The 27994-nt window shown below is 42.5% G+C and overlaps 2 protein-coding genes across 2 annotated transcripts in view; both read right to left on the bottom strand.

Moving 5' to 3' along the window:
• Window positions 1-7283: 7283 nt before the first annotated feature.
• Window positions 7284-16215, bottom strand: LOC106567403 (heat shock protein beta-1). Its single transcript, XM_014136598.3, has 3 exons — window positions 15641-16215; window positions 9749-9812; window positions 7284-8331 (listed from the first exon to the last, which is right to left on the bottom strand). Exons 1-3 carry the CDS (start codon window positions 16101-16103, stop codon window positions 8103-8105), a joined length of 756 nt encoding a protein of 251 aa, XP_013992073.1. The 5' UTR covers window positions 16104-16215; the 3' UTR covers window positions 7284-8102.
• A 2814-nt stretch (window positions 16216-19029) lies between these two features.
• LOC106567404 (uncharacterized) overlaps window positions 19030-27994 on the bottom strand; it is a 170929-nt gene continuing 161964 nt past the window's right edge. The window contains exons 11-14 of the mRNA XM_014136599.3: window positions 25922-26229; window positions 24992-25261; window positions 24617-24739; window positions 19030-23002 (exon numbers count right to left, since the gene is read on the bottom strand). Coding sequence (XP_013992074.1) covers window positions 22795-23002; window positions 24617-24739; window positions 24992-25261; window positions 25922-26229 — 909 coding nt within the window. The 3' untranslated portion in view covers window positions 19030-22794. The remainder of the gene's footprint in view (window positions 23003-24616; window positions 24740-24991; window positions 25262-25921; window positions 26230-27994) is intronic.

Genomic DNA, 27994 nt, shown 5'->3' on the forward strand with positions numbered 1-27994 from the left:
CATTGCTATAGTGACATGCAATTCTTGTATTTGTTCTTTTGCATAACAAAAGGCGGAGGATCCCAAAAAATTATAATAAAAGCAGAGGAAAAAAAACACCATTGTTAGCTCAACCTTCGACCTTACCGTCTGGAGGTTTTGTCATAGTGACATATAGTGTAGATGTAGAATGATCACACTGTAAAATAGTTCATTTTTTTGAGTCACCTTTCTGTTTGTGCTTTTAATGTCACATTATGCTGTGAGATAGTCAAGATTGAACCGTGTTTGATTTTCTTACGTAGGAATTCTCATGAAACATTATTATAGTTTTTTTTTTATACCATTTTTACTTTCATCTGTCTTCTGCTATCTTAAATGTGAATAATGTAGCGGTTGCACAAGAGAAAATAATAATAATGATAATAACAATTTCATTCAAATATTACAAAGCTCTTCTAACCACATTTCAGTGCTGCTGTTGTTGAATTCCTATCGTCATGTACAGCAGTAGGTGTTTGGCCTTTTCAGATGACTTTCTGATGCTGTTTTGCTTTGTGTTCTTACAATGTTACTTCTTCTTGATGAATCTAAAGGGGCTCCTTAGATTCCCATTTTTGTCATGGCAATACGGTTTTAGATACTGTTTTAGTACGAAGAGGCAGATGTAGTACTGTTATACCTGTTGTTCACTACAGGTAGGTAGGTAGGTAGGTAGGTAGGAAGGAAAGAAGTTGGATAGATATATAGATGGATAGATATAATTCTACATTGATTGTACACTAAATATAGTTACATGTGCATTTTATATAGTATATAATGAGATATTTATCATATATTGTGAACACCTCTGTTGTATCTGTTGTCAATGCAGTTGTACAGTTGTTCATGGATGGCTAGATACTGTAGGTAGGTAGGTGCACGAAGGGTTCTTTGGCTGTCCCCATAGGATAAACATTTTTGGTTCCCGGAGAACCCCTTTGGGTTCCATGTAGAACCCTCTGTGGAAAGGGTTGAACATATAACTCAAAAAGGGTTCTACCTGGAACTTAAAGGGTTCTTCAAAGGGTTCACCTATGGGGATAGCCAAAGAACCCTTTTAGGTTCTAGATGGCACCTTTTTTCTGTGTTGGTAGGTAGGTAGGTTTTAGATAGATAGATAGATAGATAGATAGATAGATAGATAGATAGATAGATAGATAGATAGATAGATAGATAGATAGATAGATAGATAGATAGATAGATAGATAGATAGATAGATAGATAGATAGATAGATAGATAGATATTGTAAGTAGGTACATAGCTAGGTAGCTAGATATATATTTTTATAGTTTGTTGTTAACAAATTATAACATACATTTTGGATAAGAAACTGCAAGCCACTGAGTTGCTCTACTGGAGAAAATCTGCAGTAACTTAACTAAGATTGTAGTGTACTGTCATGTTGAAAAGCAGCATTTGGTCCTGGCTTCCTCCAGTGCCACCCAATGCTATCTCTCAGATTGTTGAGGGCCTCTTAACTAATGCTGCATCTAATCTAACACCTGGCACCAACAGTTCTCAACTGAAGTTTGAAAGCTGGTTACTCGCTTATCCAACCACACAATGTCGGTTTAATGTAACATCTGCCTATGTCACATCCTGAAAGCCAAACAGCTGGTTGTCCTCAGTGTGACATCATCAAACTGTGACCTGTTCAGCTGACCTGGAAACACAGTGATGATTAATTATGGTTGTCTGCCCTGCTTTGACAGTGAAGTGTAATGTATTTATTTGTTTGCCTATTTCTATTTTTTGCCTATTCTCCATATACACCTATTTTGTCACGGGGACATTACGGATGAACATATATAAACAAATAAATCTTGATAGAAAGAACTATGACAGATACTGCAGGTTTCCCATCACAATTGATGAATGCATTTATAATGCAATCGGCAAACAGTATTAGATGTGAATGTGACATGAATTTAGATATGAATTCACATTCATTTAGATATGAATATGATTTTAAAATCTTATTCCAAAAGTATGTCTCTTCTGTACCTTAATATTATGATCGCCCCTGACCTGGCTGAAGGTTAAGATGCCTCATATGACTGAAACCCAATGTTTTCTCGTCCAACAAATGCAACACTGGTATGTATCAATAAAACTGTTGGTTCATAGAAAATACATCTGAATACAAATTCTTTCAACGCAAGGTTGATGGGCATATGCGTGCGCACACACACACACACACACATACACACACACACACGAGCCAGGCTTCGCCTCAGTATAGGTTATAGTATAGGCTGGACTTGATACTTAGGTGAAATTAGGTCTTACGTTACCTCTGGATGACAGAAAGAGAAGAGCACCTCATGCTGAATCAGGGGAGAAACGTTACCTCAGGTACTGAACCGGGCCTAACCCCCATCCAACCCCACCCCTACCCCCTTTCCAAAGTCAAAAGCACAATCTATCTGGCTGAGTAAAATGGAGTCAATAGGGCATCTGTAAGCAGATTGTGTTCATTCCCCATAGTAGTTATTGATTTTGGTAACAGGCTCAGTTCCTCCACAGTCAATCGAAGACGGGGAAGGAGAAAAGCCCTTAATGAAACACTAGACGATTCCGGTAGAGCAGGGCTATTCCAGAACAGCTGATGGACAGAGAACAAGGGGCCCATCACATAGGCTACCAGTAAATTACAATGGCACCGAGCTTTCATATTTGCCAGATAAAACTTATATCTATCAGTGCACATACCCAGTTGTTTTTGACTGAAAATGTATCAGATGCAAATGACTGTAAATATCCATAATATCTTCTCATATGATGACAATCAAATTCATTGCCTACCATTGGGGGAAAAAATACTACTGATGTGACAAAGGGTGAAGCATGAAATGACACAAATGCATCCTCACTTGGCTCTGCACTGTACTAAGCCATTTCTTGTCAAAGAAGTTCTTTCAGAAGATGAATTATCATGCCCTGTTCTCCTGTAAAAGCTTTAGCCAATGGTGGCCGGGCTAGAGCATCAGCACTCACCAATCCAGTTGCTGTTGCTAAGGCTAGAATACGCACCCCCCACTCTCAGCAGCAGCCCTCCTCATTATAGGGCTACTGTACCAGACACATACAATTCTCTCATCCCCATTTTGCTGGAGATAAAAGCTAGTTGTGTTGAAGCGCATTTGGGAGGAAGTGTGCTCTTTATGTCTAGTTGTTGCAGTAGCTGAAATGGTTTTCTGTTGAAACAGAAAGATACAGTTGAAACAAATAATCTATCATTCTGTGCTTGGAAATGCACAGAATTATATATATATATATATATTAAGTATAATATAAAAAAATATTTAAAAAATCTGAAAGTACAAAGTCTGCAGATGATAATTACATAACAAAAGGCTCATCCTCATGTCCCTCCTCCACAGCCACTTTCTCAATAGGATTTGATGTTCATTCATGACATAACTTCTGCTCGACACACAGGCCTCCATCCATGTGCTACTCAGAGACAGCATAGCTGAGCTGGGATGTCTTTCTGTCTGTTAAAAGTCATATCCTACACACAACACATAGCACATTTGTCTGATGGATTTACCATTGATTTAAATTACAACCCTCCTGTACACTAGAAGCCTATCTAAAGGGGTCTCTTAGACAAATGACATGATTGGTTGATGCCCACAACGAGCTGATGTGATGGGTTTATGCCCACAACCCGCTGAAGTGATTGGTTGATGCCCATAATAAACTGCAGAGATTGGTTGATGCAGCTGTCAATCAGTCTGAGTCCAGGCTGTTCCTTCCTTTGCTGCCATTCTCATTTGCTCCTTTTCTCATTATCCTACTCTTCACACTCTTCTGCGAAGAAGTGCCCTCATCACAGAGAGGATTGCTTACGCATTTTTCTCTCCTCACAGCAGATCAAACAGAGGAGGGGGCATAGACGTATATAGTAAGGGATGGAGTGAGGGGTAGAGATGAGGACACGCATGCTGGCATACATTATATTATACACAGCAAGAGGGAGAATGACTAATACAGATACAGTAGTGCATTATATTATATGTGTGTATGTGTGTGTGTGTCTTTCCCTCTCTCTCTCATATATATCTCTCTCACACACACATGGCCTATATCTTACAAAGCCATCAGACCATTTTAAATGCATTGGCCTAACCATACTTTTACACGCTCAAAACATTTTAACAATAAAACACATGGCACAGTCAGTGTCATCGTGGGTTACCTTTGCCTGTTACTGTATGAGACACAGGATTGATGGGATTGCATTTCCAACAGTGATTCACCCCTCCAAGCAGAAAAAGACCCCATACATTATCATGTCACAAACTAATATGGTAAGAGGATTCTTGGTTTGTTCCCAGATAAGGAAGGTGTCTCCTGTCCTCATGTCTTGCAGGCTGCTGTGCGGCCTGACTGGCTTCTGTGACCCTGTGTTCTCAGACATCTCTGCTGGAGTGTATCCATCTGATCTTGGGAGTGAGTGTTCACTTTTGGTCACAGAGTACTGCTGATGGTGCAGTCTCTCTCACAAACATTCTGAAATCAATTTTCTCAGGGTGATGTTGTCCTATGTGGTGAGTGAGTTCAAGGAGGAACTTATTTGTTTATTGGGTGTGAAAGGGGCATCATCTGTGGACGCTGGTTGTCTTCACCGTTCCTCTACCTGACAGTTATGTGTTACAGACAGTGAACAGGTGTTGTGGCTTTATGTTGCCTGTTAAATGTAGTTATAGGGGATTGGTGGTGGTGCGGTGCGGCAAGAGTCCATCTTTAACTGGTACTGTAACATAGATACAGAAGTGATGCCTCCGAGAGCGGTGGGGAAAGCATCTGAACAAATTCCATTCTTTCCCACCCTGCATTTATAAACATTGTCTCCAGATCATGTTAAGGGGGCTGCTGCCTTTAGCGAGCTGGCCTACTTAGACCTGTCAGCCTGGGTGGAGAGGATAGAGGGAGGATGGGGGAGGATGGAGAGGGATCCGGGGGATGAAGCAGCCAATAAGAGGGCTGATTGCTAATAGCGCCCCACACACACGCACGCACGCACGCACGCACACACACACACACACACACACACACACACACACACACACACACACACACACACACACACAGGGCTGAGAGATGGAGATCGAGCTTAGGGTTGGCTGGGTGGCTGCAGCTGGATAGGATAGATGAGATAGAGATTGCTAATTTAACAAGACATTAAAATGGAATGGGAATGGTAAGTCATATACGAGAAAAAAGCAGAAGACTGAAGTTCAGTGTCTTGCCCTATCAGTGACTTTGAAATAGAACTCCCACAAAGCTCCCTCTGCAGTAGATACTGTAATGAGTCATTCAACCAATTCAGTGCCTTTTCAGAAGTAAAACTTGGTCCCCAAAAAACGTTTGATTTCACCTAATTTTAACATGATCATAAAGAGCACGTCTTCAACTTCCTAAAAAACATGTTTTCCCATCTCAAGAGGTTAAAATTACTATAAAATGACTATAGTAAGTGCCTAATAAATTAACATGGTTGACCATAACATGGTTGACCCTCACCTCAGGGCTGCATGCTACACCACTGCTTAAGTTAATTAATTAGTTAATTATAACCTCTAGCACAGTCAGTGTAGTCAGCTCAGCTATCTCCATTGAGACCGTGTCTGTGCAAACAAAACATGGCAGTGTTCCCTTTAGCAATCTCACTGGAATAAAGACCTCCTCCATTCCTGTTATTATTTAAGAGATTGTGATATCTCACATCTAAAAATGGGGCTACTTAATGTTAGATCCCTCACTTCCAAGGCAGTCATAGTCAATGAACTAATCACTGATCATAATCTTAATGTGATTGGCCTGACTGAAACATGGCTTAAGCCTGTTGAATTTACTGTGTTAAATGAGGCCTCTCCTCCTGGTTACACTAGTGACCATATCCCCTGCGCATGCCGCAAAGGCAGAGGTGTTGCTAACATTTACGATAGCCAATTTCAATTTACCAAAACAAAAGTAACTGCGTTTTCGTCTTCTGAGCTTCCAGTCATAAAATCTATGCAGCCTACTCAATCACTTTTTATAGCTACTGTTTACAGGCCTCCTGCGCCATATACAGCGTTCCTCACTGAGTTCGGAGCCATCATCGACTCAGTGGGTTTTGTCCAACATGTCTCTGGACCTACTCATTGCAAAATCCCTGATGTCTAAATTGTTTCGTTTTTTCGAAATAGAGCCATTTGTGTGCACTTCCGTTAATACTGTATACCCCGGTATGGTACAGAAATGGTAGGATGGTATGAACATCTGAATACCGCCCAACCCTGGTGTGTGGTCAAGATGCCAATGCCTGGCCAACAACAACTTTTCACTCAATAGGGAAAGAAAAAAAATCCTGGTGCTCATCAGATTTCTTCCTAGTGTAGTCAGAGAAGTTGCCGGAAGCCCGGAGAATAGAAAGCAGTCCTCTTCCTCTATAAATAGAAAGAGAGGAGAGCTAGTGTGCATGTGCATTAGTACACTGCCTGGGTTTCAACTGGAAGAGAATGAAAGTTGGAAATAAACAACAACTAGCCTCTTTCTACTACACCTCCAACTCAGACAGACCTTTCCAACTGCAATGAAGGTTGGAGAAAACCAAACAACTGTAGTAGTAAGTTAATTCAGCCTCGCAGGGAAAATGTCAGAATGGCAAATCTATAGCATAGACTGACATTTTGAGTTATACACAGGAACTTCAGTAGATGGCATTAGGTAATAGCATGCTGCTGGAGGGGACAGTATGTGTGTGTGTGTGTGTGTGTGTGTGTGTGTGTACTAAGGCATGGTATAACCATGTAGGAACAGTGACGGTAGGGATTTTAACACTTCCTCTCACAATATCCTTTTCTAATGCCAGTCCTGGGTTTCTCCATAGTGGTCTGATCAGCACTTCGTGTGAGTCCTCTACTGTACCTGCAACCATGGAAACAGGTGTGTGACAAAGTGTGACACAGTCAGTGATCATCACACCCCATCATGTGTATTGGGATGTGATTTACAGCAGTGTTGCTCAATCTCCGGTCTGGCCATCTATCTACCTGATATCTATCGCTCCTTTCGCTCGTTCTCTCTACAGTATTTATCTTCAGACTAACACATGGTAGATTGTCAGATGCTACTGATGCCACCGCCACAAACAAATATGACATAATTGATATCATATTATTCAAAACAACATGTTAATAATTGTGCTACATCACTCAGATCGCATCTTACCTAAATAGAAGAGATAACAGATAAAGGAGGCCCAAGCTATTAGGATTTTTCTTTACTCACCATTATACGTGGGTACAGCTTTCCAAATGCAACTACAGTACAGACCAGTATTAAATACCATATTTTAACAACAGTGATTGGCCAGTAACAGTCAGAGGATGGTGAAATCATAGAAAAAGAATGAATAGAATTTCTGTGCTGTGCTGGCCCATTGGTTCTTTGGTGTTCTGTGTGTATCACTAGCCTGGTCCAGATCAGTATGTGCAGTCTTTCCAATTCCATTGTCAACAAAATTATCTAGGACTAGGCTACAGAATCACTGGTGTCCTGGCTCTTCTTGGCTGTGTTAATGTCTGTAAGGAGAGAGAGAGAGAGAGAGAGAGAGAGAGAGAGAGAGAGAGAGAGAGAGAGAGAGAGAGAGAGAGAGAGCGCGAGAGAGAGAGAGAGAGAGAGAGAGCGAGAGAGAGAGAGAGAGAGAGAGAGAGAGAGGCAGCAAGCACAGAATGATGATGCAACAGCAGGGCTGCAGTCACTGTTTGCAGATCTAATCGTTTTCAGTTCCTAGCAAGCGCATAATAGGAATGAGGATTGTGTGTGTATGTGTGTGTGTAACTGTTTTTGTTGTTGTTGCTTGACTCAAATGCAGATAGTAATTACTGCAGTGTGGAATAGAGCAGGCAAGTGGTGTTAGTGTGAGCACACGTGAAACGTATAACATCATAGATGCATTTCCAGAGCCTACTGTAACTATACAATACGTGTGGAATTATCACAGTTTTGCCTATCTTCCCTCTTTCTGTCTAACCATTTCATCTGTGTCTACTATGTGTGTGTGAGTGTGTTTATGTTTGGAGTTTCACTCCTCTTCTTCCTTCTCTTCATGATGCTCATCATAATGGTGCCCATTGCCACTTCCCTTCCTCGTCGTCATGTCGTAGGGCTTGGTCTTGCTGCTGCCCATGGTGACAGGGATGGAGATCTCTGCAGCCTTGATGGCCTGCCTGTTCAGAGTAGTCTCCACGGTCAGCACTCCCTCAGGAGACAAGGTGGACGTCACCTTCTCAGCGTCAGCCATAGGGGGAAGTCTGGACCAGTGAGGGAAGGTAACATTACAGTCAGGCTACTATAGAGTACAAAAATACTTTACTGAGGCAGACAGTGCTTTTATCTCGCAATATACAGTATCTTTAATGTAATTTGATATCAACTTTATTCAGAATCACTGGTGTATAAATTCAGCTTCAGCACTAGGGGGCAGTCTGGATGCAGGGATGAGAGATAACAGCACAGTCGTTACTGTACAAGACCAGACACGCTGGAAAGCTGTTATCGATGGCTTATGCTCCAGGGGGAGTATGAGCCTAAGCAAGTAAGGAAGGCTTCTATTTGGATGCTGCCTATAAAATACTTTACTGAGACATCTTAATTTTCTTGAAATGTAATTTGATAGAACCTTCATTTATTATAAGCTTTCCAGCCTGCCGGTGGGGCAGTGTTGATTGTCAGAGTCATGGTATATGTAGTGGCCCATGGATGGCGATACAGAGACCCATGCAGCTCAGCTCAGAGGGAGGACGGCTGGCTGTACAAACACAGTCAGTCGCCGCCGGTATTGCTTTGCTCAGCCTTCCGCTACACTCAACCCTCTGCAGGCTTGACCAATCAACCAAAAGAGGCTCACAGGACCAGACCCATGATAACAGTATCACTGGCGTCTGGACTAATCCTGGAGCATGCAGAATATGACGGAAAGCTGACAAAAGCTGCCATGAAGTAGCATAACTGTCACGTCCTGACCAGTAAAAGGGATCATTTGTCATTGTAGTATAGTCAGGGCGTGGCAGGGGTTGTTGTTTTTGTGTGTTTTGGGGTTGGTTTGTTTCATGGGGATTTGTTCTAGTTTTCATTTTCTATGTTCATTTTCTATGTGTGGCCGAGTATGGTTTCCAATCAGAGTCAGGTGTCTTTTGTTGTCTCTGATTGGAAGCCATACTTAGGCAGCCTGTTTTTTCCTTTGGGTTTGTGGGTGGTTGTTTTTCGTATAGTCAATGTTACCTTACGGAACTGTCGTGTGTCATTTTGTTCATTTTTGTTTAAGTGTTCACTTTATACGTTAAATAAAGAAGATGAGCACTCAACACGATGCGCCTTGGTCTCCATTCAACGACCCCTGTGACAATAACCAACCAATTTCTGTAGCAGAAGATTTAGGAATAGCTTTGAAATAGCTTTAAACAACCCTCCACTGAAAATATACTTTTGTTGATGAAATCAGGGAGAGACATTATTTTGGCCAGTCATTGACAGAGACACTACACACATTTTTATGATGCCTTTTTCAGCATGGTGACAAAATTGCTACGACGGGTTGTGCAACAATGAGTTATTCATTTGTTGCACAGTCTGCCAGGTTCGTTGATAGGAGTGTCACTGTGAGTTGTATCATCGTTATTAACATTGGCAATGATGTGTCAATATTGACAATGACGTTGTGTTACTTACGTGTATTTCCTAGTGAAGCATCTGGACACAAATCCATGCTCGTCCTTCCTCTCCTCATGCTTGCCTGTGGACACAAAACACACACGGGTCAGTCTTAGCCCTGTCTCACACTGGGGACTGCAGTCACTTCATGTGCCATGACCACTGTGTATAAATGTTATTTTGTGCAAAAACACAAGCTTCCTTGATACTTCAACACTATCAAGGGAGCGTTTTTTTAGGAAAACCTTATTTTCTGTTGGACAAGGGGCTGAGAATAGATGTCATGTCCCTGTCCCTGTCCCCCTGCCTGGTGTCTGTACTGTACATGCATGTCCCCTTTGACATGTTCCCTAGCATGTTACCTGTGTGATGTACACTCAGTAGCCAATTTATTAGGCACACCATCTAGTACCGGGTCAGACACCCCTTAGCATCCAGAACACCCTGAATTCTTTGAGGCATGGATTCTACAAGGTGTCGGAAACATTCCACAGGGATGTTGGTCCATGCTGACATGATGGCATCCCGCAGTTGCTGCAGATTGGACGGCAGTACATTCATGCTGCGAAATGCCCATTCCATCTCATCCCAAAGATGCTCTATTGGGTTTGGTCAGCAATAATGTTCAGATACGCTGTGTTTTTCAATCGTTGCTCAGTTGGTATCAAGGGACGTAACGTATGACAGAAGAACATTCCCCACACCAGTACACAACCACCACAAGCCTGTACCGTTAACACCAGGCAGAATGGGTCCATGGACTCATGCTGCTTAAGCCAAATCCTGACTCTGCCATCCTGACTCTACATGACCCAACAGGAACCGGGATCCATTGGACCAGGCAATGTTTTTCCACTCCTCAATTGTCCAGTATTGGTGATCGAGTGCCCACTGGAGCTTCTTCTTCTTGTTTTTAGCTGATATGAGTGGAACCCGGTGTGGTCGTCTGCTGCAATTGCCCATCCGTGACAAGGATTGAGTTGTGCATTCCTTGATGCTATTCTGCACACCACTGTTGTATTGTGCTTCTTAACTTGCACAATTCTTGCCATTCTCCTTTGACCTCTCTCATCAATGAGCTGTTTTCGCCCACAGGACTGCCGCTGACTGTATGTTTTTTGTTTGTTGTACCATTCTCGGTAAACCCTAGACACTGACGTGCGTGAAAAGCCCAGTGTCACGTCCTGGCCATAGTAAGTTGTTATTTTCTATGGTAGAGTAGGTCAGAGCGTGACAGGGGGTGTTTGTCTGTTTTTCTATTTCTATGTTCAGTTTCTAGTTTTGTATTTCTATGATGGTTTTTGTTTGGCATGACCTCCAATTAGAGACAGCCGGTTGTCGTTGTCTCTAATTGGAGGTCCTATTTAAGTTGATGTTTGTCCCACCTGTTTTTGTGGGTGATTATCTTTCGAGTAGTGTGTTTTCCTCTCTGCATCACGGTATGTTGCTTTTGTATTTTCAAGTATTTAAGTGTATTGCATTCAGTTTCACATTTAATAACTATGTGGAACCACAACCATGCTGCGCGTTGGTCCGATCATTCAAACAGCCGTGACACCCAGGAGGGCGACCGTTTTCCAGCGTGCCTGGCACCGATGATCATACCACATTGAAAGTCGCTTAGGTCATTCATTTTGCCCATTCTAACATTCAGTGAACAGTAACTGAATGCCTCGATGCCTGTCTGCCAGGGGCGGAAATCACGGGGGGGACGGGGGGGGGGACACGACCCCCCCATCCTGGGAAAAATATGATTTGTCCCCCCCAATATATCACTGAAACATAACTATGTAATTTAAATAATTTAATAATACGCAATGAAAGCAATTGTGCTGATTATAGACACTTAATAGCGCGTTTTTAAGTTTCAAAAGATTGCGACCCCCTCACCCTTTGCCTCACAATGGTTTGATCCACTGCCAGTTCCTTAGCTTGCTACGTAACTGACGTGAGGTTAATCCAGTCAATCGCGCACACACACTAGCTGAATATGCAGAGCTAGCGCGCAAATATTAACTATTAAGCTAGCTAGTACCTATTCCATTTATGTGGCCTCGTCAAAGATGGAATCTTTGCTATCGTCAGTTTATTCCAAGATCAGCATGCATGTAAGTTAGTGCTGTGATAAGGTTAGCGATAAACTGAACAGAACTACACTCTCTTCTACCATTGTTTTAAATATATTTAATGGTCTCGTTGCAAAAGCTAAATTGTCGCAAGGGAACTTTTATTTATATATTTTATTTCACCTTTATTTAACCCGGGTAGCAAAGATTATAGCAAACACCACTGAATTGGTGCTCGCTAGCTTTGCAAATTCAGCTATTGTTAGAAGCCAGCCAATATGAAACAAACGATTAAAATTACAAAAGGTTGCAGCATATGTTGTGTAAATGGTGAACTCATACAGCTGTCAACTCTTGTCACTGCAATCCGTTTCACATTTGCTAGCTACCTTTTAGATCGAAGCCCATATAGAATGATAGAAGATAAGATGATAGATGCCCATCTCCTACTGTAAATAACCTACATATTGTGTGTGTAGCCAACCAGGTAGAAAAATGGCAGAAAAAAGACGGACATCAGAGCATTTTTCAGTACACCAAAACGCAAAGTAAGAACCCTAGTAGCCTAATATCTCAAAGACTAGTTGATAAAATGTTCATAAGAAAGAAATGAAATTCTAATGGAAATGTTTCACAATGATGTCATTAGGCAGAGCAGGCAACAGATGGCACACAGACAGCAGAGTTGGGGACAGATATGCAGGGACAGACTGGCAGAGACAGGGAGTCTCAGGTAAGTTTGTTGAGTCTTTGTTTGGCAACATTATGAAAGGTTCTCAATTTTTTTTACTTGTAAAATAGGAACATATTTGGAAAATGCCATGGATACCCCCACTCTCAACTTAAACTGGTGACTGAACTAAGATTTGTTAAAGGCAATGGTATTGCTGTTGTGATTAGTTGTGTAGTTTTGGGTACCGGTAATTAGGAGTACGGCAAACACCTTATTTCTTTGGTTCCTCAATATACATTTACCATATTAAACATAGGCTATGTGTTACAGCACTACTTTTGGTGTCCCCCTCAGGAATTGCTCTTGAGAAAATGTAATGTAATTGTCCCCTCCAAAGTTCATATCAGATTTTCGCCCCTGCTGTCTGCTTGCTTTATATAGCAAGCCACAGCCACGTGACTCATTGTCAGTAGGAGCAATCCATTTCCTTGAACCTAATAAACTGTCCACTGAGTGTATGTGCCAACTGGTATATATCTCTATGTCTCTCACCAGGTCCCTACAAATACACATGCCAGGCTTGAAATACTGACAGCATATCTTTTTGTTATGATTATGTTATGACAACAGCTGATCTGATAATAGGAGTTTGCCACAGGGACCAGTCCCCTTTCCTGCAGGACTACAACACTGATAAACAGCCACACCACTTTCTCAGCTTTGATAGGAACATGAGAAGTGTGCAAGTGTTATAAGCAACTATACAAGGATGCAGTGTTCATTCCCAGTGTCAGAGCTTTGTTGATCATAACCGTCTGCCGCTAGAGGAGGAGAGAACAAGAATATGCTCTGGAACTGGACCAGCAGCCCATTTAAAGTAGCAGATCAGAGACACAGCGAGAGTGAGTCACGGATAAATTTCCTCCTCTCTCTCTCTTTCTCTCTCTCTCTCTCTCTTTCTCTCTCTCTCTCTTTCTCTCTCTCTCTCTTTCTATCTCTCTTTCTCTCTCTCTCTCTTTCTCTCTCTCTTTCTCTCTCTCTCTCCATCGCTCTCTCTCCCTCCCTCTCTCTCTCTCTCTCTCTCTCTCTCTCTGAGTGGATATGGCACCAGAGAGGGTCTGGGTTCTCTCATGGATTTGATGATACCATTAACTATTCTCCGACATTATTAATACAGGTCCTTGAAAGTGCTTTCTGCTCCAGACTAACCAACAAGTAAGTAAGGGAAGATATTCAATGTCAAGATGAAAAAGTGTTATTTTAAGTCCAATCTACAGTTTGTACACCCTAACCCTAACAGGGTATGTTATACTTCACCATACAATACAGGGTCCTTATTACATTTTATTCATTTAGCAGACACTCTTATCCAGAGCGACTTACGGGAGCAACTAGGGTTAAGTACCTTGCTCAAGGGCACAGATGTTTTACCTAGTCGGCTTCAGAGATTCAAACCAGCAACCTTTCAATTACTGGCCCAACGCTCTTAACCACTAGGCGACTTATTGTAAGTCTAGCTTACAGTTTGGACATACTGCCCAAGTCCCCACTATAAAACAATGTTATTGTTGTAATAGTCTACTCAAAACTAGCATATGTAACACAATAAAATGGGTTTGGACATAACGTTAAACCCACTTGATGTTGTTGTAATGGTCTTCTTCCACTAGTGTACAGTTCAATACATATCTCTGTTGTTGTAATGGTCTACTTCCACTAGTGTACAGTTCAATACATATCTCTGTTGTTGTAATGGTCTACTTCCACTAGTGTACAGTTCAATACATATCTCTGTTGTTGTAATGGTCTACTTCCACTAGTGTACAGTTCAATACATATCTCTGTTGTTGTAATGGTCTTCTTCCACTAGTGTACAGTTCAATACATATCTCTGTTGTTGTAATGGTCTACTTCCACTAGTGTACAGTTCAATACATATCTCTGTTGTAATGGTCTACTTCCACTAGTGTACAGTTCAATACATATCTCTGTTGTTGTAATGGTCTGCTTCCACTAGTGTACAGTTCAATACATATCTCTGTTGTTGTAATGGTCTACTTCCACTAGTGTACAGTTCAATACATATCTCTGTTGTTGTAATGGTCTTCTTCCACTAGTGTACAGTTCAATACATATCTCTGTTGTTGTAATGGTCTACTTCCACTAGTGTACAGTTCAATACATATCTCTGTTGTTGTAATGTGAATAATGAATCAGGAATCTATGGGCTCTGTTCCAGCAGCCCCCAACCCCTCTCTCCCTCTGTCCATCTTCCCCTCCCTCCCACCCTCAGGTCTACAAAGACCATGGCTGTGTAATATATTGTGATGTTATGTGATGTGACTTTGGGCTAAGCCCTTCACATAAAACAATCAACACAGGGCTACAACAAGTGTTACTCTCACTGTCCTCCATGTCACAGCAACAACTCACTTACTATGACAAGTGAAACACTACAGTGTGCTTAGTAGTATTTAGTAAGTGAGACATCTCATGTGCCTCATTCATCGTTAAATGCATGTGTAACATATACCCACTAAAACTCATTAGGTCCAGGTCCAGGTCTCTCTTGAAAAATTTATTTTTATCTCAACGAGACTAACCTGGTTAAATAAAGGTTAAATAAAACATTATGATGCTAAGAGATGCAAAACAGAAACCAGCTCCACTAGACACAGATGCTGTATTCATTCTAATAAAATAAAATGTTTTGATGCACATAAACAAATTCTGCATATTATGAAGTCAATTGAATGTACTGTGGTAGCTACAAAGTTATACTGATTTTGTCTACAGAGACAGACACATAGACACAGGGAGAGAAAGAGACAGATACAGAGAAAGGGAGAGCCAGAGACAAAGCAAGAGCCAGAGACACACACAGAAAGAAAGAGACAGACAGAGACAGAGCCAGTGAGACAGAAGCAGCCTAATTCTGATCGTTTGACCAATCACATCAGATATTTTCTCATCAGTTCTTTTTCAGCGATGATCATATTGGTCAAACGACCAATTAGTGAGAGAATTTAGTTAAATTGTGCTGCCTGTGTAAACACAACTATAGAGAGAGAAAGATACAGACAGAGACAGCGCTAGAGACAGAGCCAAAGCCAGACACAGAGCCAGAAACAAAGACAGAGCCAAAGCCAGATAGAGATATGAGTTTATTACCAGTGATCTCTACCACGCCATCCTTGGTCCTGACCACCAACTCTTCAGGGGAGAAGTGGTTGACGTCCAGAGTGACCTTCCAGGCTTCCTGGGTCTGCTTGATCTCAGACATGCCAGTGCTGAGCTGGCGGGAGAGGGCGCGGGCGTACGATGCTGCCCCAGCCTGGGCCATCATGGGGGCCTGGACCATCATTGGGGCTTGGGGCATCATTGGGACTAAGGGCATCATTGCACTCTGCTGGTGGGGCATCATAGAGGACATGAAGCCGGCAGAGGACAGGTCGTGGCCGAGGGCGGGGCGCATGTATCCAGGCCAGTGGGTGCTGGAGAAGGAGGGTAACCCCTCTGCGTGGGCAGGCATACCGAAGGACTGGTCGAAGAGTCGGTTGCCCTGGTACCAGTCCCTGTAGGGGTCCCAGCTAGGGGTGCGGAGCAGGCTGAAGGGGATGCGTCTCTCTGTCATGTTTTCTGGAAGAAGAGGACTAGTACTGTTGCAGTAGTAGAGCTGTGAAGCTGGCTGGCTGTAGATGCCTTTGGTTGGTGTCTCTCAAACTTCCACCGAAAGTACCGTCTGCTCCTCGGCAGAGGGCTTTTATACACACAGCCACCGCCCACTTTTAGTCAACACTGTCACTGACCCTCCCTTCACACCCCATCTGCCTCCCCCTCCCAGGACAGATATTTATAGAATGAACTAGGTCTATTCGTGGCAGACGTAGCACTAAAATGGAATCCATGTCCAAGGCAGTGGCGTAGAGCAGTTTCGCTGGGATTTTATAGCTAATCTCATGCTATTTTACATACTTGCCATGAGGCTTAGAGAGAAAATGTTACTGTTTTAGAGGTCATTTCCTGCTATTCTACACATTTTGCCATGAGGCGGAGATAACATTTAGCAGTTTTAAGGCTAATTTCCTCTTATTCCCCCTAAAATTGTCATGGCATATGACGTGTTCATATGCTATCTGCAACTCCCAAAGCCTGGGGACAATGACGGGGTGTGCCACACCAGTGCAAAGGCCCTCCCCTTTACCCCACTACCCCTCTAACAACTGCCCAGCACTCCGTTTCACCCCCTCCTCCGCCCTTCCTCCCAATTGTAATCCCCCTCTGAGCCCATCCTAGCCATGACACAGGGCTAGAGGAATCTGAGAGTCTGTTGTAAAGCAGACAGCCCTGCTCAGCAGAACTAGAGCCCCCCTGCATAGAGGGGAGACATAAGTATGCTGTTTCTAACACACAGGCTGGTAGAGGACAGGGCATTATGTGACAAGCCAACCAGCCACATACGTGCTATTAGAATGCACACTATAATCCTAGGAGCTCGGACAAGCAAAACACAACACAGACACCACTGACAACACACACCCACACTCAAGCATGCTTGCATAAAGTACACACCCACAAACCCGCGAAAACACACAGAGACTGCACACAAACATGGAGGTATTTGGTGTGATATGAGTTACTCCTGATATAGAGGCATGGAACCAGAGCTTATTTAGACAGGGGTTGATACTGATGTAGATCCTATATCTCCTTCCTATTTCTGATAGCAAAGTCACCTACAGAATGGCATCCCACTAATCTCATGGACACCCTGTTTAGTTTCACATCTGTTCCACTGCTGTCTCTATGCCCTGTGCTATTTTGGCTCCAATAATTATTTTTTACCAATCTTGAACAAGGACTTGGTTTTGGTATGCACCTTTTAATGCTCAGCTTACATTATATTGATTTCAGAAAATGTGGATAAATGTTAGGACTAATGTCCATTTAGTCCATGGTATCAATACTGCTCCTGTACAGGTAACATCAGAGATGCAGCGCCACGTCTGATTGAAGAAAATAGAATTATGCCACAGATAACATTTTAGTCCCAGTCTAAAAATAGTAAAATGTACTCTGGCAACAGTCATTTTTTCTGAGTTGCATTCTCTCAATTTAGTCTTGATATTTAACTCTGCATCATTGCGTTTCACTCTGTACAGTATTAATTGAAAATAACTTTTCCTTTTTAAACTCCCTGTAGTGTTGATCAGTGTTCTAGAGTTAATTGTTTACTCTCACAGTAAAATCGCAAGAGCTAATTCAACTCCTATGGAGTCAAATGCAGCGCTAATTTGGGGTTAATATGGTCCCATTTGAGGTATAATGGTGTTTAAGTTTCATTTGCATATTTCTTAACGTGTCACATTATGGTAGCTTGCAATGTGACATCCAATCTCTATATGACATCTGCCATAGATTTAACTCTCTGTCTCTGGTTACTCTTATTGGTTAAAAGTACTCAGTCCCAATCAACTCCAGTTATCAACACTAACTCTGGGGAGAGTATCACTCTGTTGAGTTAAAATAACTCCAGTATAGTCAATTTAACTCTTAAATGTTTAACTCTTAAATGTCGCCTTGATTTACTGTGTAAAATTGGAGCTACTGCTTGGGTGGACCTCATACTTGTGTGAGCCTGGCAGTCTTTACATCACTATGGGTCTACATGTTACTGTACTATTTCCATAAACTCATGGACCTAGGGATGGGATGGGTCGTTGGCATACTGTACTGCACAGCTAGGTATTCGTCTTTGCTGAATCAGCACTACCACTAACTTGACAGTTCATCCATCTTATTTGAGGGTTTTATTGAGGGGGTAATATTGCCTTGTGTCTCTTCCAAAGAGCAGCACTGGATGGGAGTCAATATTCCATCACATTAACTCAGACTAGACTGAGTTGAATGCACAGTCCAAATATTTGAAATTCTCAATGTGTATTTGGTTTGGCACAATGAAACCAATGGAATAGTTCCAAAAGTACACACTTCATTTGCCAGGCAAGATAAATCAAGCACACAGGTTTAACTCGGACTCAAGAGTGCAGTGCATGGTTGAACATACATGAGCTGGCTTTTTTTTATTTGCCAACTCATGTCAAACGATACCTGTTGTTGTATAGATCAAAAGTACAGAGCCTAGGGTTATGGTTGTGGTTCAGGTTAAGGTTAATGCATTTTCATTCATTCATCAGACTGTGCCTCAGACTCAGACAGATACAACAATAACGTTGTAATTTCCTGGGAGCGATGCTGCCTGTATTCATCATATATTCACAGGTTACATAACATAGGTTGAATTTATGGACTTGGGAGGAAAGATAAACAGGGAGTTGGAAAAGTACACCAGGTTACAGAATATTTCAGTCCTTTTCTCTCAGGCCAGAGGTTTCCAGTATCACTATGAAATAAAGTAAACATTTACATTAGTAACCTCTGTTGGTGGTACCTACAAATAGCACATGCACATATTACAGTATGAACATCGTGTAGACCTCAGTGACAACATGTTATTCCCATGTCAAAAAGAGTATCTATCGAAAGACAACACAAGTAGCTCATTTTTGGTTTATATTTATTGTCCTGTATAATAACTTTTACACTACAACTAAATTACTTTTATACAATCCAAAGGTTTAGCGCTGTACTCTTAATATCGGAACAGGTTTTGTTTAATATCATACTAGGTTACAGTAACTCTGGTTACATTTTTAATGTAACACTGCATGAGTGACAGGAGGCTTGACGAATGGGAAGGAAGACTGAAGGGGTTCCCTGATTGCATCATCACCAGCAGCTGTCCTATCAGCACAGAGTAATAAACTGAGGCAGGGTACATGATGGGCTTCTTGTGGGACTACCTGTGTCTGGGTTCCAGCGTTTTGAAAGCAGGGGCATTTGCTGCGTACGTAGTTTAGCTGACCACCGGCTTGCAAAATGAGTAGACCCTCTGTCTGAGACCTCATGCCAGGTCAGAGCCAGTTACTAGGACACCTCTGGTAGAAGCAGGGTGCAGGGGATAGGGCCAGCCTGTTACAGTAGGGGCAATGTGATTGGTTAGACCAACAACAAACTAGCCCAATCAACACGTCTATGTCTGGAGGGAGATAATCCAGGCCTGATCAACGTTTTGGACAGAAGGAGTTGGTAGAAGTGGACCTTTGGAGCCCTGCAGAGTAACAGCCCCTCTACGTAACTTTAACTATGTATCCCCTGCACCAGGAAACAGACAGGCAGAAGAATAACAGATTGCATCAACACAAACTTTTAATACATGGTCTCTGTGGACTGTTCCATTACTGTAATGAACCCTGTGTAAGAGCATTATAAAATACATCAGGTAAGGGAACACCGCCATAGAAACAAGCTACCGCCAACTCAGCTCCCTCCCCTATTCTTAAAGGAAGCAGAAGCTTTCATCACAAATAAAAAGGATTTGGGTTAAAACATCAATGGGCATACTGTATATTCAAAGATGAGAATACATACATTTGCAGCAATTCTCCCATGATATATTAGTATCTCAATGACACGATTCTTCAAATTACTTTAAAAACATTTGATGAGACAAAACAAATAAATAATCAAATAAATAAACAATAAATAACTTAATAGATAATTGGAATAAATAATGTAATAAAGAGCTGTGGATAAAATATAGAACCACAAGAATACATGGATGCTTTTGCAGAAGGTTTCTGAAGTATCTTAAGAAAGGGCATCTTTACAGAGCGACTTCACCTCATTGGTCATTGCAGAAGAGGTACAGTAGTATCTACATTAAAGGTGCAGTATGCAGAAATTCTAATAGTTCGACTAATTTCAGTTTATGTGACAAAACACGCAATGCATAGTGTAGAGAATCATTGTAACAGCTAAACCGCTGTGAAATATATTGTCAATAACCCAAAACATTGTATTTTCAGCCGTTTGAAGCTGGTGTACAAACCGAAAGTAAAAGATGCAAAAACGAAACCTAAGAACGGGAATAATAGAAATAGCGCACATAGAACAGATCTACTGGTTCTTAGACAAGCTTTCAATGAGAATGACAGATCTATAACTCACATTTCTATGTGTATTTGGTCAGGCCGCCCCAAAATGTACATATTGCAGCTTTAATAGTTTGAACACAATAAATAGTGGAATAGGGAAGAGAGGAAAAGTACATCATAATACATTGTTTTTTATATCCCTTCTTGCCTTTGTGTGTAATTACAGGTCCGGTATGTCACATACAATACAGATCAGAATGGGCGGAGAGATGACAGATTCACCCTGGGAGCTGTAGTACTTTAGTGACAGGGACAGATGCACCCTGGGACCTGTAGTACTGTAGTGTCCGTGACAGATGCACCCTGGGACCTGTAGTGGCAGCCAGCAGGGCTCTCTGGTACAAGCAGCAGCCTTCCTCCTTCCTGGTGCATCATCATACTAAGTCACCATCAAATAACAAGCCTCTTCAAAATCACATGGAATATACAGTGCATAGTTTACAAGCCAGAACTTACAGTTTAGAATCATTTATATATCCTGACATATATGCTACAACCTTTAAGCAAAACATATATCAGTTCCCTTCTGTGTGCTAAATTGTCAGCCGACTTTTGTTTTGTTCTTTATCGCTTCTCTTGATCTCTCAAGTTCCTAAAATAGAGCATTAGTGTCTTTGGGGAAATGATGTAATGACATTGGAGAAAAAATGGCCCAGTACTGTTTGATTTAATTTGACTTCTTTTCCATTTGTGTCTCTTATTTTCCTCTTCTTCCACAAACTCATGAAGTGTCCCAATGCTAGAATATATCAAATAAAATAACAACTTTATTTTCTGGTTACTTTTGCTCCGTGGAAGATTATGGAGAAAGTGCTAACAGACTTGTTCTTTAGGCTTTATCATTTATTTTCTAAAACCATGATCCGAGAAATTTTATTTTAAATAATTGCCAGTGTGTTGCATTTAATATTATAGCACATTCATTTGAAATATCTATTTTTTTTTTCTTCCTTCTTCCCACCTGTGAAAAAAAAAAAATCGATATTTCAAATGAATGTGCTATAATATTAAAAACCTCCCTCTTCCTTCCATTGATCCAGGCTCGGGTTAAGAGAAAGGGGTAGCAATAAAGCGACCGGAGTATGGGCGAGTGGGGGTGTCGAAAGGAAAGTAGTGGGCGTGTGGAAAGGACTGGGTGTGTCGAAAGGAAAGTAGTGGGCGTGTGGAAAGGAGTGGGTGTGTCGAAAGGAAAGTAGTGGGCGTGTGGAAAGGAGTGGGTGTGTCGAAAGGAAAGTAGTGGGCGTGTGGAAAGGAGTGGGTGTGTTGAAAGGAAAGTAGTCGGCGTGTGGAAAGGAGTGGGTGTGTCGAAAGGAAAGTAGTGGGCGTGTGGAAAGGAGTGGGTGTGTCGAAAGGAAAGTAGTGGGCGTGTGGAAAGGAGTGGGTGTGTCGAAATCGCTCTGCTATAGGTTAGAATGTTTTGACTGAGCCGTTTTTTTTTGGTTCCGTTTCTTACCCGCAACTGCCGTACACTGACCTACCATACCGCGAGAGTTTGGACTTCTGCTTGAGTCTGAGTTGTATTTCACTGTTAGTTTTACACAAATAATTGTACATTTTCAGTTAGAAAACTGACGATTGTTTATTTTAGATTAAAGGTATTGATGATGGGTGTACTGTTGCTTCATGCGTTGTACACGTGTGCTTACTGTGACTGTCACCCTGATATTGCCTACTAGGTAGTGGTGTCGCGGTGTTCTTGACGTTCATGCCCTTCCCATTGAGTAGTAGACTGTATCAAGGTGACATCTAGATGGTTATCAATATTAGCTATTTCTTGTGAAGGCTGCTATACTACTTGAAATAAAATCACGTTAGTGAAAAAATTTCCACGTAAGATACCGCCAGCGACACGACCGTGATACCCAGTAGGAAGCACTTCAAGTCAGCAGGCATGTTGATACAACACCGGTGCACTGGTTGACTCATCGTGCAGCCCAATCAGCCACGCAAAACGGTCTTGAGTGGCAACAAATCTGCCCAATTAGATTATTCGCTTTCTTTTCACCCAATGCCCATACTCCGGTCGCCATAATGGGCAGCAGCCACCCATACTTGCGGGTTAACGCGGGTTAACGTGAAGTATACAGAGATGGAGACCGAGGGTAAAAATGGACCAGAGGTCTGGCCGTGTTTGAACCATTCAGGGACATAAGAATACATAACATCATTTATCTTATCTTTCTCTCTATTTCCCTCTCTGTTTCTCTCTCTAACCCCCTCGCTCGCTCTCTTTCTCCCCCCACCCTTTCTTTCTCTGTCTCTCTCTCCTCAGAAGCCGGGGCTCTCGTAGCTGCTGCGACTGTAGTAGCTGTGGTTGCGGCTGCGGGAGCGGCTGTGGCTCCTGGTGCGGCTGTGACTGCGGCTGTAGCTGCTGTAGCTGTCATGGCTGCGACTCCTCTCCGAGTGGGAGGGGCTAGACATGGAGCTGGAGGAGGAGGGGCTTGGACGGTAGTACGGGATAGGCCGCTTCCGAGCGCTGAGGAGAGGAGACGATAGAGGGATAGAAGGTTATACAGTGTATAAAAAGCTTGTGACCAGTTAGTGTGAGGAGGACCACCACTCTGACAGCTGATCTGAGAGCTGCTCTTTTGGCATGCCTCTGCATTGTACAGTACACTCCAATGGGAATACTGTAGGTTTGCAATATTATCATATGCTTTTCTGATTCCCAAAATATTTTGTACTTCAACTATACTTCGTCAAATGTTATAATCACATAAAAAGATCATGAGAGGGTCATGTTTGGATCATAATAGAGGTCAACCAAAAGGGTCTGGGTCAGCTGTCTTCAAGGGGCAGGCCAGAAATGTGGCATAGTAGTTATTCGGTGCGGCAGTCAAATTGAGAAGTGCTGAAAGAGAGCGGCTCCATGTGTTAGTTAGTAGGAGTCCGCAAGCACACACACACACACACACACACACACACACACACACACACACACACACACACACACACACACACACACACACACACACACACACACACACACACACATACACACATTTCAAAAGGGTTAGGAGCATTGAGATTGCCTTGTTAGTGAGCACCCTCAAGGTGCAACTTAAGTGCCCACAGAGGTTGCTGTCGGTAAATTGAGAGCTGTTAGCCGCAAAAAGACAGGAAATCATCTGAAGGTTAGCCATCACCCAGGAATCAGGAGAGTTAATCTAGAGGCAGGACGTCAGCGCTATCAAGGTGCTCACTACCTATGGGGATGTTTTGCAAAAAAAATGTGGTAGTTGTGGATCATAAATACAGAATCCCAAAGAATTTATATAGAACCACAATTTCTGGTTTACAGACAGACATCGTTTGACGAACCTTGATAGCGCCTTTATCAAAAACGTGTGTTACAGAATTAGTGCACATCAGTGACTGTTTGTCTAGTGCTGGTGTACGTGGATTTACAAGAAGAAAGATGGATAGAAAGAGGGAGATCGAGAGGAAAGGGGAGGGAGCAGCGTTACTCTAGGGAAGTCTGTTCGGTTGGTTAACTGCTTCACAAGGCTTCAGCAAGGAGGACTAGGGGAGTCATGCTGCACGGCAACTGTTACCACGGTAACCTAGCCTGCAGCTCAGCAGTATTCCGTTGTCTTGGCTTCGGGGGGGGGGGGGAGAGACGGGGGAACCTTCCTTCGTACAGGAGGAGTGAGAGAGAAGTGTCACAGAACATTTCACCTGCATTTTATGGGAAACCACTACACACACATTCTGGGAAATACAATGGAATCATATTATTGCTACAGTGTGGCATAACTCAGCTGTGGCAAATTCAATCGGTGATAAAGGTCGTACACTTCTGTGATATAAATACATTTCACCTGAAATAATATAACGTGTTGAGTTCCACTTGGATGGTACTATACAACAGACACTCACATTTACACATACACTAAATACTATGGCATGTCAGATTAGAGAACATATAAGCACCCCACATTTACAGTAATTATGCTGAGGATTCACAATAAAATTGTTGAGAAAGAAAACCTGAGAGGGAGAAACCTTGACAAACTCTCTCATAGATGTCAGTGTTACACTTGTATTCTGCTTTCACTGAGGGAGCATGGTTAGATAGAGCCTATGTTACCTGGTGATCCTGCGAGCCTCCATGAAGCTGGGAGAGTCTCGTCTCCTCTTCCTGATGGGAGAATAGCTCCTGGAGCGACGGCGAGCACGGTCAGCATCAGAGTGGTGAGGGCTGTCTCTCTCCCTAGTGGAGAAAGGAAAATATACGCATCAAATTGTCATGTACTGGAAAGAAAAAATGAATATATGAGAAAAGTAATGTTTGTGTCTAAATAAATCACTGGATAGCAAGAACAGTTGCAAAAGTTTCTAGTTAATCCAAAACTAGTGTTATCTGGCCTTCCGGGTCAGGTAAGCAGGAAAGCCAGTGGCCCCTCTTGGTGGTAGGTTAACCATCCTTCATAGACCAATAAGTAACCCTTCCGTAAGCGGTCACCTGGAGTTGTTCTGTCTGGCATGGGGGTGGGGGGACTTGGCCTTGCTGGGGCCTCTCTCTCTGGAGCCGGAGCGTGATGAAGAGCGTCCGGAGCTCCAGGAGCTGCTACGCTGTCGGACCCCAAAGCTACCGCGCCCCCGAGACTCACTCTTCTTCCTGCCTGACCCAGATGTGTGGCGGTGCCGCCCCGGGGAGCCAGACTGGCTCTGGTGATGTGCCTGTCCCCGAACCCCATGGTGGTGCCGCTTGGACGAGTGGCCCCCTTTAGTCCTTGAGGTAGATGGATAAATGAGTATCAATTGATTATTGATAACAGAGGAAAGATAGGGGTCAGGATTGTTGGATACCTTTAGTAGGTAATGTATGATGAAATGGGAGAGTGAGGCAAATAAATGCATCACTAATTTTTTTGTGACGTGCCACATTAGAAGATCACCAAACAGGATGTTTAGTTCTCAAAGCGATCAGCCTGTTTTCATTCTAATTAGCATATTTTAGGATAGCACAAGCCAGGATAATGAGAGTGGAGAGGGAAGTGCACAGGACTGTGCCCTGGACAGCAAACCAAGCACCAAACACAATGGACATAAAAGAAGGAGCGAAGACCTTGTCCTAGAACTTGTCCCAGACCAATCTGGCCTTAATGTACTCTTATAATCTTCACCTGGATTAGAGGACTGGCCACCCCTCAGAGACTGGTTCCTCTCTAGGGTTCTTCATAGGTTTCTGCCTTTCTAAGGTGTTTTTCCTAGCCACCGTGCTTCCACATATGCATTGCTTGCTCTCTGGGGTTTTAGGCTGGGTTTCTGTATAAGCACTGTGACAACTGCTGATATAAAAAGGGATTTATAAATATATTATATTTAGTTGATTGAAGGACAGAACAGGTAAAGGTTATGTCAGTATGGAAGGTCGAATCTCTCTGCTTACTTCTTCCGGTGAGAGCTTTTTCCTCTGTGAGGATGCAGGTTACGTTGAGAGTGGGCGGAGTCACTGCTGTGAGCTGGCGAATGGGAGCTCTTCCCATGAGCTCTGTGACCTCTGTGACCTCCCCGTCTGCCCGACGACCCTATCGTCTGCCTTTCCTCTCCTTGTAGGGCCTCTCCAGCCTGGATTGCAGAACCTCCTCCTGGGGTCCTGTAAAGGGCATTGTGGGTCTTGTGCTCTCCTCCTCTCAGCTGAGGCTGCATCATGGTCGACTGATCTCCCGGAGTAGCAGCAGTCAGCATTCTCAGCTTCTGTAGAGAAATGATAACCAACAAAAGAAAAAAAAAAAAAGAAGGGGAAAAAATAGAAAAAGGGCCTTAGAGTTTGTCACAGTGGAGTGTTTGAGCGCTACGGTGTACTTGGCAAAAGAGGGTCAACATCTAAAAGAAAAGATCTAGGTTTTTTCTCGATATGGCTTATAGACAGTCCTCTATGGTGCAGCGCATGCAATACTTGGCATGCAAAAACATAATGAGTCGAAGAAATCATAATCCCGAAAATAAACGGAAAAAAACTAGAAGAGAAAGGGATTTTTTTATTTGTATTATGACCCAAATTAAGTTAAAGAGCAGAGAGAAAAGAGAGTATAGAGCTACAGACTTTGTAGAGTAGAAAAGGAGGACTTCTTCAAGTTTTAGTAATGGTTAAAAAACAAATATGAAAAAAAAGAGTAGACAACTTGACAGAACATCACAGAAATGGAAGGAACAAAATAAAATAGTCAAGGAACAATTATAGAGTCAAATCGAATCAGAAAAACTAATCGTCTGCTACTCAATAATTTTCTCTTTGTGGATTTTTTTCCCCTGTAGTAGACAATTGCTGAGATGTGAACAGCGACCCATTTTTTGTAATTTTTTTATTGTTACTCTTGTTTAACTCCCTTTTGGTTAACATCCACTTACCAATAAAGTGGCATTCCCTCCTTTAGTAGGTAAGGTATGAAGAAAAGGGAAAAGTGGGGCAACATAAGTGCATCATTAGATTTCACAAAATGCAAGAGAAAAAGACACAAAACCCTTCCCTGGCTGAGTGAGGCATCAGACAATGCATGGAAATCAACTGAAATTAAATCAAAAAGAAAAAGAGGAAGGAACACACCACAATGTTCAGGGAACCTCTCACACTGAGAGTAGCTATGTCTTCCAGATCATTAATTCTCCTGCCCAGCCCACTCCACCAGAGGGCAGGGCAGACAGTCTGTGTGAATGACCATTGAGTTAAAAGTAGTCTCAGCGATATGACATAGACGCAGAAAGTAAACAGCATAGTGGACCAATTTCTGCAACAACTAAGAGCGTTGGAGCGAGAGGCTCAACTTCTGAGGTTTTGGTGTGAAGCGAACCTGTACACATGCGCAGATACTGTGTGTGACTGTGTGAGAGCAAAGTCTTTCATCTCGCTCATCTCAATATCTGTGGTGGTGCTCGTAGCAATGTCATCTTGCTGAGTCTACCTTTAAGTTTAGGGCTTCCAGAGAGTTACGTTTAGGAGTTCAACTCCCAGGTACTGTATTTTAGGTTACAGTTTGTTCAAACCAAGGCATTTCTTGTCAGTGTTGGGTTGCGCATCCCCTGTAAGCTTCAGGCATATGACATTTTAATTGGCTCTGTTGAGATCTCTGTTTTAGTTCTCTGTTTTAATAATATCCATTCATATGAAAAAATCTGTACTGTTGAATTTAACTCGAGCAAAAGCAGCAGTCCTCTGTGAGAACAGAACCTCTGCAAATATTGTGTACTTCTAGACATTTATTGATGGGATTCTTAAAACTACAGCTTCATTTTAAACACAAATGTGTTTGGTAGATCAACTTCAGTAGGAGGCTTTTAAGCAAGTGGACGATGTTGAGAGATAAGGTATGCTGAGGACATTGAACTAGGACGCAGGAATATTCTGTAATAGCAGTGTACACAGGGCAAGGGGTTTCACAAAGTATTGGGAGTGCAGATGTTTTTTTGTGGAGCAATTGCATGGCTGTGTGTGTCTCCGGGATATAAAGGCAGATCAAATGTC

The sequence above is a fragment of the Salmo salar genome, chromosome 13, assembly GCF_965601325.2.
Source record: "Salmo salar chromosome 13, fSalSal1, whole genome shotgun sequence".
Lineage (NCBI taxonomy): Eukaryota > Metazoa > Chordata > Actinopteri > Salmoniformes > Salmonidae > Salmo > Salmo salar.

Coding starts and splice junctions, on each gene's coding strand:
- LOC106567403 (XM_014136598.3), bottom strand. CDS start 16,103: ATGACAGAGAGACGCATCCCCTTCAGCCTGCTCCGCACCCCTAGCTGG. Junction 9,813..15,640: donor TGGCGTGGTAGAGATCACTG/GTAATAAACTCA, acceptor TTGTGTCCACAG/GCAAGCATGAGGAGAGGAAG. Junction 8,332..9,748: donor TGCTTCACTAGGAAATACAC/GTAAGTAACACA, acceptor TCACTGGTCCAG/ACTTCCCCCTATGGCTGACG.